Source organism: Dermacentor silvarum, chromosome 5, assembly GCF_013339745.2.
Source record: "Dermacentor silvarum isolate Dsil-2018 chromosome 5, BIME_Dsil_1.4, whole genome shotgun sequence".
NCBI lineage: Eukaryota > Metazoa > Arthropoda > Arachnida > Ixodida > Ixodidae > Dermacentor > Dermacentor silvarum.
In genome coordinates, this window is record NC_051158.1 from 140,330,402 (window position 1) to 140,342,171 (window position 11,770).

Consider the following 11,770-nt stretch of genomic DNA (forward strand, 5'->3'; position numbering starts at 1 on the left):
TGGTAAGCGGTCGCCGTTTTTGGTGAATCCGCAATTTACGTCTGGCCACGCTTGTCTCCCCCGTATTGACGCAGAGCACGTTTTGGCCTCTCGCGCCTCCGGCACGGTTTTGTGCACGTTGTTTTTACTTTGTTTGCTCCGTGTTTCGCCTTGTTCTTTTACTTTGTACACTTTCGTTTATTTTATTTATTAGTAGCCCTGCTCTATTCTGCTCTATTTCATCAGTTTAATTATTTCAGTAGTTTGTAGTGTATTTTTTGTTGTTAATTCCGTTGGTGCTTGGAGGTCGTGTGTTCGAGCGGCGTTGGTTTGAGATGGAGCCAGTGGAGCGGCGCAGCAAAGTCAATTTCACTGAGGAAGAACGCAACGTGCTCGTAGATCTCGTGAGCAAGTACAGCAGTGTGCTTGAATGCAAGCAAACTGACGCGGTGTCTGTTCACGCCAAGAAAAAGGCGTGGGAGAAACTCACCGAAGAATTTAACTGCCGCCACAATGTGCGGCCGCGAACTTCTAAACAGTTGAAAAAGTGCTGGGACAACCTGAAGGAGAAGTGGCACCGCGCGAAAGCCGAGGACACCCGGGAAATATTCAAAACAGGTGAGTGTTGTATCATTTCTTATGCGCCGAAATTGCTGCAGTTTTGCTTGTTGCATGGAAAATATATAGATTTATATTTAGCGAAAACACGGGAAGCGATCGCTGCATCTAATTTCGAGTGCCGTCAACAACAGCTTGTGACACTTGTGCGCGTATACGGAACAGTGGCGAGGATGTAAATTCCACTCCAGAAATAACCTTGCACTGAACTTGGTTGATTGCAACGTGTAGGCAAAGGAAGGCATTCGAAGTGTCTGCACTTGTTTTCTGTGACGCACTTGCATGCCCGGTAAATTTGCTCATGCTTAGATGTCTTGAATGTTTCAGTTGCTATCTCAAAGGGCGTCATGCTATGCCAGGAATGCTTTTTTTCGGTTTGTAAAGCGTGCAAATGCAGTCTTCGGTCGAACGCCGCGATATACCTTAATTTTTTGCGCTTAGGCTTGTCGTTCGCCGTAATGAAGTACGCTGCAGCAGCGAAGAAAACGTGGGCACAGTTGCACTTCGTTAGCACATGCGCGGTGCCATGTGCGTGTGTGCACGGCGACGTGTGTGGTTTGTTTCTGCTGGGCTAGCAGGGGGCTCCATAATGACGTGAGGCAGCTATATCACGGTGTGTGCATATGTTTCTGGCCTCATTTTCAACACAGTAGAACTGAAGAGGCATGATTGAATTTTTAGCGATCGTGAACTTTGGTTAACGCTGATATTTGCCTCTCAAAGGTGGCGGCACCCCGGCGGATAGCAACATGAACGAGGAGCTGCAGAGGGTTGGCGCGGTGGCATCTCACATGGCCACACGCCTACAAAATCCCTTTGACAGTGACCGCACTGGGCCTGGCACAGAGACCACCACGCCTGCTGTTGCAGCACTGCTGGCTTCATCACAGCCGGGACGAAGCACTGATGTAGACGGTGAGTATAAGTTAATCGGGAATATTTGATCTGGGCTAATTATTTTGGAAACCATGTTTGCAAATATACAGGTGGCTAATGAACAACTCGTTTTGTATTACACATTTGACACAGCAGTGCTGCAAGAAAATAAGCGCCTTTCTAATGTCAGAATGCTCACATTGCTTTGCGCATCATGATGATGAGGTTGAAGCATTGCAGAAAGGGTTTTATTTTTTGTTTTGGTATAATGGATGCTATAAGGAGGAATGATGCATTTGATGATGAATGATGTTTAGCTTGAAGGTTTACAAAACTGGTTTTGATAGGTGCATTTGTACATTACTTCACTGTTTTCTTGTCAGTGTTGCATACATAAAGTGCTTCTTCTGTACAGTGGAGTGTTTAAAATCACTTAACTTGTGTGTGTGCAATGTACAGGGCATTATGCTCTTGCACTGTCTGCGTCCAGAAGAAACATCCTAATGTTATCTGCACTGAAGAGGGACCATGCCTTGTGGAGAAAAATGTAAATTGATCATGCAACATCACCTCTTTTGTGTGTGTACTAGATATTGATTAGCTGTGTATGTTCGTGGTGCATATTTATTTATTTATTTATTGATCCCTCAAATGCCCCTGGTATGGGGTATTGCATGAGGGGTGGGTTACATTTGTACGAGTTCTTCGATGAATGACTTGAAGTGGAACGGGTCGGAGTGGTACGCAGCGTCGGTGGGCAGATGATTCCAGTCATTCGCTGTTGAAATGAAAAATGAGTTGAGGTGCGCAGTAGTGCGCGCAGGTGGTGGGTATACAGCTTTAGAGTGACTGTTGCGGAGCGAAAGGCGATGAGCAGGTACGATAATCGAGTGACAAGAGACGAGTGATAAAACTTGTGGTAGAGGGACAGGCGCGCTATTTTTCTGCGTGACACAAGACTGGGAAGATTAGTCGTATGTTTTAGATCAGTGACGCTAGAATAGTATGAATAATCTGAGAAGACAAATCTAATAGCACGGTTTTGAATAGACTCAAGAGATTTCTGTAGGTTAATCTGGTACGGGTCCCAAACTGCGCATGCGTATTCCAGCTTGGGACGAATGAACGTTTGGTACGTTAGCAATTTTACGTGAGGAGGGGTAAACTTAAGGTTACGCCGGACATAGCCAAGGACACGGTTAGCTTCATTTGTTATGCTTCCTATATGATGTGACTAGCTGAGGTCATTAGTCACTGTGATACCAAGGTACTTATACGATGAAGCTAAAGATAATTCGGAGCCATAAATGACATACCTATGTGCTTGGTAGGAAGCTCGGCGGTGGAATGAGATCTGCGAAGTCTTCTTGATATTTAAACACATTAGCCAAGTTCTACACCAGTTTTCAACAGTTAGTAAATCGTTTTGAAGGGAAATGTTATCATGGAAGCTATGGATAGGATGGTAAAGGACACAATCGTCTGTGAAAAGTCGAACACAGGAGGAGATGTTTGTCGGTAGGTCATTGATGAAGATTAAAAAAAGTAATGGTCCGAGGAACTCCGGATATAACAGGCGCTAATGAGGAAGTATGCCCATTAATACAGACAAACTGTTGCCTGTTTTGTAGGAAGTCACACAGCCAGTCGAAGACAAAGGGGTTAAGATTTAGATGTGAGAGCTTAAGAAATAGTCGTTTGTGTGGTACCTTGTCAAAGGCTTTCTCGAAGTCGAGGAACAGGGCGTCTATGGGAATATTGCGATCAATGCTTGAGATGATTTCATGAGTAAATAATGCAAGCTGGGTCACACAAGATAAACCTTTTTGAAAACCATGTTGCTGTGGGTGAAAGAAGTCAACAGAGATTAGAAACTTGGTTACATGCGAATAAATGACGTGCTCCATTAATTTTGAAGCCACACACGTTAATGAAATCGGTCGATAGCTATTATGTGATGACGAAGTACCTTTCTTTGGGACTGGGATGATCTTGCCCACCTTCCAGTCCTGTGGAACCACTCCTAATGACAGGGACTGTTGGAAAATGTGAGACAGGATGACACTTGTACTATGCTTGGTATTTTTTAACACCTTGGAGTTAATTCCGTCGATGCCTGCAGAAGATGACAATTTAAGATTGTCAATTAGTTTGCTGATGCCATGAGGGCTGACTTGTATATCGGGCATAGTAGGGTAACTAAATTCAGGAAAATTGGGCAGTTCATCATTCGGTTCGAGAGTGAATACAGAAGAAAAAGTTTCATTGAGTAGATCAGGAACTACTGCTTCAGGAAGAGGGTTATTGTGATCGTCGCATAAAGAAACAGTTTTATGGTGGGCTGGTTTAATTGTTTTCCAGAATTGCTTTGGATTATTACGCAACATTGTAGGCAATGTAGTAGAAAGGAAACGTTGCTTAGCTTCCGCTGCAAAGCGCTCAAATGTTTTTTCAGCCGCGTGGTATCTTTCCCAAGCGCATGCGTTGTATTTTTGGCGGCTCGAAAATGTCTCTTTTTTGTTATTCAGACGTTTTAAGTTGTTATTGAACCAAGGGGACAATACGCGCTCTGTAACATAAATGGTTGGTATATATCTATTAATTAGGTCACGCATTTTGTTTTTAAACAACAGCCAGTTTGTCTCAACTGATCTATCCAGAAAATCAACTATGAACCAAGTGCAGAACTCAGTTAGGTCTCTATTCATGCTGCCATAATCTTCTTTATCGTACAGTGTGAATAGTTTCTTTTCTTTTTTAGGAAGTAATAGTTTGCAATGAATGGAACCATGAACTATTACGTGGTCACTCTACCCAGGTAAAATTGTTAGTGACGAGACATTATCAGGGTGTGACGTCAACAAAAGATCTAGTATGTGTGCGCTTTTATCAGTACGTCTCGTTGGTTCCAAGACTAGCTGTGTAAGACCAAATGTGAAGCACATGTTCAAAAATTCACATTCTTCGTTATTCTTTGATGAAGATGATAACATATCAAGCCAGGTTATTGAGTGAAAGTTGAAGTCGCCGTATAAAATGATGGAAGCGTTACGGTGTGTGGACGTTATAGATCAAAGTAATTCGTGTAGCGAAACAATGAAGGAAGGTTCAGCGTCAGGAGGGCGATAGCATACACCTAATATAACAGGTGGATATAAAGTTTTACAAACCAGGAATAAGGCTTCGATTGGCGTAGCAATGTTGATTAATGAGCAGTTAAGACTACGGTGAGTAGCCAGCATAACACCACCGCCCCGCCTACCGCCTCGGTCACGACGAAAAATATCAAAATCGGGGAAAGTGCATAACAGTTCAGAATCATCAACATATGAATTCAGCCATGTTTCGGTGAGAGCAATTATTTTAGATTCAGTGGTTTCGACAAGGTATTGAAGTGAATCACGTTTTGGAAGAACGCTTCTAATGTTTGTGTAAAGAAATGGGAAAGGGTCACACGTATTTCCGGAGGCATTGCGAGGTAGCTATGTTTTATATGGAATGACCCTATTGTTGGAGTGATCAAATACGTAGCTCCTATTATCTATAATCAGCTTGTCGTGACGAAGCTTAAAAGCTTTTCCTTGGGATTTGCCATACTCAACGAGGCTTTTGCGGGCATCACGGGTGTTGCGGGAGTAGTCTTCGGATATTCTGAAGCCTGATCCTCTTAGTTTTTTTGCATTCGAAAGAATATGTTGTTTTGCTTTGAAGTTGGCGAGCATCACAATGATAGGTCTGTTTTCACTTTGTTCGAATTATGCTGTGGATTATGATAACATGTGTATTTCATTTGTCGCCACATACATGTGGAATAGCAAGTAGACTTGCTATGAGGCAAACCTTTCGAGGTTCTGGAGCGGCTTTTTTATTATGCAATAGTGCCCATAATTGGCTCTATGTGTTCTGCTGTCAACAAGAAATATACACAGAAAGCCTGCTTGTGATGCAAACAAGTGCCAGCACAGACACCATTTGTCTAGTTAAATATTTCCACAGCTCATGATACAGAAAACGAGTCCCAGTATGAGGGTGAGCGGCTCGCATGCAAAAGTTTGAATGTAGCGGCATAGTTGTCACTGTCACCGTATCATTCAACCTCCTGCAGCTGGAAGCACCCGCAGGCACATGCTGTAGTGTTGTATGCTCTTGGGCTTACATTGAGTCGTGCCCTTTAGTATATCCTGATAGCAAGCAGAGTGATGTATTTTGTGCAAAAACACCGCTGCATCGTGCAGCAAGGCAAAAATGTGTGTACAGCCCACATTGCATTGGTAAAAGTGGCTTCTGAAAGAGTATAAAGCTTGCGCAAACGACACTAATATCAACTCTGATTCTAACAACCTTGCAGATGCCGACATGCAGTGCGAGAACTCGTGTCAGTGGGATTTGCCACACAGCCAGGATGAAGAACCGGCTATACAGTGTACAGTCCCACAAAATGGTGACCCTGCTCAGCTAGCACAAAGGACTCCGCCAGCACCATCCCCACCTGGAGTCGTGCCAACTGCAAACCTGCCAGCTGTAGTCCTGCCAGCTGCTGTGCCACGGGTGCCAATAGCCTGCCATGAAAGACGAACCAACGCGAGCCGGCCGTCCTGCTCAAGGAATGATGCTGTGACGAGCGAGCTGGGTGCTCGGCTTGCTGCCATCACGAAAGATGCGCGGCAAAAGAGGAAGGAGCACTTGCTCCGCATGAAGCTTCTACGTGAGGACCATGAGCTTCGCACGAAACTCGCTCGTGATGAGCATAATGATAGACTACAGAAAAGGGAGGCAGAGCACGCACAACAAATGGAGAACTTGAAAGCAAAAAAGGTCCTTCTTGAACTGAAGATTAAGCTTCTTAACAAGCAAAATGAATGAGGCCTAAACAAGAAAAAAATTTTTTCGTTAAAGAGAAAAAGGTGTCTTAATGAAAATAACAGAAATTTGAGAGTTTTACGTGCTGAAACCACCACTTGATTATGAGGCAGCCATAGAGTGGGAGCCCGAAAATGTTAAGATGGTTCTTTTACATGCCTCTATATCTAAGTACACGGGGAATTTCACATTCCAGCGCCATCAGAATGAATTGGCTACCACAGCTTGGATCGAACCTGTCACCTTGAGTTTGCAGCCCCGCACCATAGCCACTGAAGTACTGCCAGTTTCATTACATTGTAGCTGTGTGGTCTGTCTCTCTTGTGGTCCTCACATTGTACTTGCAGCGTCAGCGCATGAATTGGTTAAAAACTGTCAGTTGTTGACATCAACGTTGTTTTGCAGCCATTAAGTTTCATGTGAAGCTCATGGTCATCACGAGGAAACCTCATGCATTTAAAAGTCTTCTTGCTTAATGTGTCATCCGCTCCGCACCTGGGCGGACAAGGGAGGATGGCTAGCTAGATGTCTTGAAAAACATGTGAGCTTTTCGATGAGTGAGTTTGGAATGCCTTGCCTTCACGGGCTTGTCGAAAAGTTTACAAGTTTTTCAGGGCGTGCAGCCTGTCATCCGCTCTCGTCCACCTGCCTGCAGAAGGTGCATTGAGAAGTACTGGCGCTTACACGCTTTGTCAGATTCATATGTGTTCCACTCATTGTTTCTTGTATGTGTTTGAATGAGGATTCGAGAAGAAGCGTTGGGCCATGGCATGGTAGTTCCATTTCGATGTCGATAATGTAACAAATCAGCGGCAAAATCTTCTGTAACATCGAGCTTGAGGTATGCATTAATCTGGATGCAACAGAAGATACCATGCTGAGAAATTTGTGAAACAAGGATGAGTGCTGTTTATTCTACTCTGTGCAAAGCATGCTGATAACATTGCTGTTGTGCCCCATAGACACATGTGCAAACAATAATATTTTTAATGCTTGGCTCCTCAAAAACACACGCATGATGTTTTGTACCACCAGTTTCAGAGATTTGTACATGGTTATCACGTCTAACCGCGTCAAATCAATTGGGTATGACAACTGTATCGCTTAATATTCTGTTGTGCAATTGGGATGTCATTGAGCATGTAAATAACAGAAATGTTACATACGTTTAGCTCCTTGCCTTGCATTTGTTACATTCAAAAGTGCATAGCATCACTTTGAGTGGAGGGGGGGGGGAGCAGCATATCCAACAGGTTTATAAATGGTCTGAAATTTGGCAGCGGTTATGTGGTATTAGTGCAAACAGCTGCAAAAGCGTTTGACAAGAAAAACTAAGAAATAAGCCGCGCACAAGTGCCAACTGTGTATGTTAGTACTCTCGTCATTCCGCAACTAACAGCTGCCTTTAGAATGGTTGTGGTGTAGTTCGACGGTGTGTTGGCCAAATGAGAGGAAGGGCCTGGTAAAGTGCGGGCAGTCACTGCTGTTGTGTTGCTCGTGCTGTGCATGTACGTGCGCACTCTGACCATGCAAGTGTCGGTGGCGCCAACGCTTGGGATGGCTTGAAAACAGGAGATGGAATATGCAAAATGTTTTATTAAAATGAGTATTAAGGTAGATGGCTGGGTATCTTGCTTGGTTTATGTCACTGTATGTAGCAGGCACACTTCTTTGACTGTTTTTCACAATGTATTGCGTTGGGCACAATTTTCGAGTGGCTAGAAAGGTGCTTTTCAAGCCAGGTAGACATGAAATAGTCGATCCTGTAGTGAGTTTTCGCATGGCATCCACTTCCTGTAAACTTGAAGAAACTTGCGAAAGAACTGAAAATTTAATCTATTCTGCAACTGGAAGCTTTTTATGATTCTGAATGTATAAGAAATGCAGTGAAAGTAAGTTTTCAATCAATACAACTAATTGCAGTCTGGAGGGGTAAATTGTTTCACTTTTACATTTATGACAGGTTAAAGCTGACGTAGGCTGTATTGTATAGATACAAGACCACTATTTGGACTGGTTGGATTCGAGTCAGTTACACACAAAACTGCACTGAGACAAATAACAAAGAAAGCATTGCATGGCACGAGTCTCGCGTAGTGCTCTCCTTTTTTTTGTATTTCACTTTAGCGCTCGGTTTTGTTTGTTACCATTATAACCTTATTACTGCTTATAATTTCTCCACCTGACCTCCATCATTTGAACGTACCTACCTATCTATATTTCTTATCTTTTCAAAAACAATATAAAGTGAAATATAATGTCATGCATTTATGAAAAATAATTTGCAATAATACGCGAACGGGTTCTAAAGCCATCAGAGTTTTGAAGTGCCATCTGCGGCTGTCCATTCGGCAACGCTGGTGCAGGCTGGTGAACGCTGGGTGCAATGTGGGGCGGTGCACTGGGAGGGCATGGGTCACGCAAAATTCTGCTCAAATTGTGAAGTGCCGCACATGCTGTGATGACTGTGAGTGAGGTGTCCGTCTCAATTTGCAGTTTCATCTGCAGGCATGGGAACCTCCTCTTCCAGATACCAAACACGCGTTCCACGCTGTTTCTGGTTCTGGCTTGCGACTTGTTGTACCTGAAACAAAGTTGATTTTTTTTGCGTTTGCATGTGTTCGCAATCTGGGAAAACATTGGCCGAGAGAGAAAAGATCAGTTGCTTTTGATGTTATATAAACAGTGTTCTTTTTGTCTTATACACATTTCTCCGAGTTTTGAGTGTACGAAATCATTCGCAAGAACATCCTTGAATATGTACAAATAAAAAGTGTTTCAATTTTGCATTGGCTGTTGTCTAACCTTGCATGTTCACATAAGCTGCTGTGCCTTGAAAATAAACTTGTATATTCAGAAACACTGCTTCATAGAAATTTACTAGCTTACCTGTATTCTGGGCTGCCTTGGTCTGGATCCTTAAGAGGAGTCATGAGGTATGGCCTGCAGGCGTAGCCCATGTCCCCAAGCAGAATGCCGGGGACGATCCCAGTCTCGTACAGTACTCTAGCACGGCTGCAGTCAAAAATTCTGCTGTCATGGGCAGACCCTGGCCAGCTAGCCACTACATCATAAAACTGTAGGTCAGGCCCCGTGATTCCCTGCAAAACAGTTTTGTTAATGATTATTGAAAATTGATTACTAGAGTTTATTGGCGTAATTGCCAGATGTGGCCAAGAGTGCCAAGGCGATGAGAATGGCTTGTCAATGGTACAAGAATAATTAATTACGAGGTGTAAATAAAAATAAAAGGCGGTATCCAAAATGCAATTGTGCAATTCTGTACACGTGAGAATTTTATGGTGGCATCATATTCTTAACTGATAGGCTAGTTGACTTTTTTAGTCGTATGTACAATAAAGCTCATGTTGACTGTGCAAAATGCACTTGTTGAAACATGTCAAAAAACAAGAGTGCTAAAATAGAAGCGGGAGCTCCAATACTTGCGTCCTTGTAAATTTGTAGCTCTATTGTAGAGTTATGTAGTCCAATGTCGACTATACGGTCATGCCCGATACAAATTTTTTTAAGTCCTGGCCCAAGTACATTAGCTTACAATGTGCAAAATTTTTCATGTCGCACCGCGGGGTGGGTGATGCAAAGAACCTAGCCGTCGCGTGATCTCCGGTGGTACGTACGAGCGTATATAATGAAGGAACGCGTGTCACTTTTTTAGTGCTTGTACATGCTTCACCAAAATACATGGCACAATCTTCGCCGCATAACATCGCTGTATTCTGACAAAGCTGACTTTAACGATGTCGCGAGTTCAAGTGCTGGCTGCGGTAGTTGCATTTCGGTGAAGTGCGAGACGTTGGTGCAGCTGTTAACCTGCTAGTAAATTCGAAGCTTCGACAACTGTCGTAGCACAGATGTAGCCTAGCGATGTAAAACCGCGTCGTAATTTATTCAGTGTGACTTGTTACAATTACAAGGTCGTACTACCAGCGGCATTCTATACCGCTTATGTTTGCATTTCAGTTTCGAACCGCGGCTGCAATATTTGAAACGGGCACTCACCTGGACATTTATCGAAAAATATCCTTTCCGGTTACGGTACACCTCGGCGTGGTCACCACCGGGGCTCTTAATTGGCACATGGGTGCAGTCAATGCACCCGCTAACACCGGGAAACTTCCCAATCCGGTAAAATGCTTGCATCCCACCGCTCACTTCTGAAGCGCTGGGGAACTTCACAAGCGCAGGAAAGAGACTCCTGGCGATCATAGTGGATACGCGCTCGATCACCCGCGACACCGTCGGCTCTAGGTCACTACATTCACTAGGTCGCCGGTCACAATTTGAAATGTGCCGGCTCCATAGAAACGTAGCGTGATGAGCAGCTGCAGGAGAGGCGGCACAGGGAGCCCACGTCCATCGGTGTTATCCCGCAGAGGCAGCATAGCGAGCAGCTGCTGGACGGCACTTTTGCTGAATCGGAAGCGGCACAAAAACTCGTACTCGTCGTACACTTCCATGGGATTCAAGCGATCCCTGGGCACTCGCCGTGGCGGAGACGCGTATGAAAACGCGGCCCCGCTCAATATTTCTCCGTGGCGGTCGAGATAGTTAACAAACTCCGCGAAGTTGTCGTCCATCGCCGCCATTTTGTTTGCTTACAAGTGAGCGTTAAGGTAGGTCGGAGGCTACCTTATCCAAGCCTTACTTATCACGGCGATAAGTACGAGAAAAGTTCTGCGATAAGTATAAGGTTGGTTCTTGAAACGCGTTAAGGGCTGTTCGGTGACTTAAGTCATAAGTATAAGGATAAGTTTGGTTTGTGAATACGGCGGTAAGTTCCCCAAGAAAAACTATCGTCTTTTAAAAATACAATGCCGTCCTCCTCTCCTGGCCTCTCCGATATCCCCAGCGGTCGTCACGATGCCAGCGGGGTGAATCTTTTGATGTCAGCGTCGGTGACGATGCCCATTGGTCGAACAAAAACCTACGACTTCCGGTTTGTCGGCTAGCAGGTATGGTGGCTAGAAGGGTCAGTGTGACGGGCCGCGGTATGCACGCTTTGGTAGAGGAACGCCCGAAACGTGATGCAAATTTTCGGTGCCGCGAGAGGCTCTGTAGTCGTCAGGGGCGCGAAGAATCTCCAACGCAGCAACCATCAGAGCGTTGACCTTGTGCTCCGGCTATTACACGTGCAATCGTACTGACGTGACATGTCGGCGTGCGCGTTTAGTCAACGCGCTTGGTTGCCGTGCAAATGAAAGTGAATTTAGCTTTCACACTTTTCAGTGAAGAAGTGCGCAAATGCATGTCTCTGTTTAGATCAGATGTACATTAGTGCTCAAATTCAGTGTCTGCGACAGAACATCTTGTGGTAGCCGGCTTATAGTTATAATGACGTCAAGGTATCCAAAACGTGGACTTAGACCTTCATCGGAAGATGCTGCAGAAGTTGAGACATTTCTTGTATTTTTAGACG

At 44.4% G+C, this 11,770-nt stretch overlaps 1 protein-coding gene and 1 pseudogene across 1 annotated transcript; one reads left to right on the plus strand and one right to left on the minus strand.

The window, feature by feature from the left end:
• The first annotated feature begins 262 nt into the window (after positions 1-262).
• Positions 263-6,336, plus strand: LOC119454461 (uncharacterized). The gene is made up of 3 exons (XM_037716387.2): positions 263-597; positions 1,321-1,512; positions 5,822-6,336. Exons 1-3 carry the CDS (start codon positions 315-317, stop codon positions 6,334-6,336), a joined length of 990 nt encoding a protein of 329 aa, XP_037572315.1. The 5' UTR covers positions 263-314.
• Positions 6,337-10,017: 3,681 nt separating this feature from the next.
• Positions 10,018-10,931, minus strand: LOC119454462 (putative nuclease HARBI1; annotated as a pseudogene).
• Between the last annotated feature and the right edge of the window lie 839 nt (positions 10,932-11,770).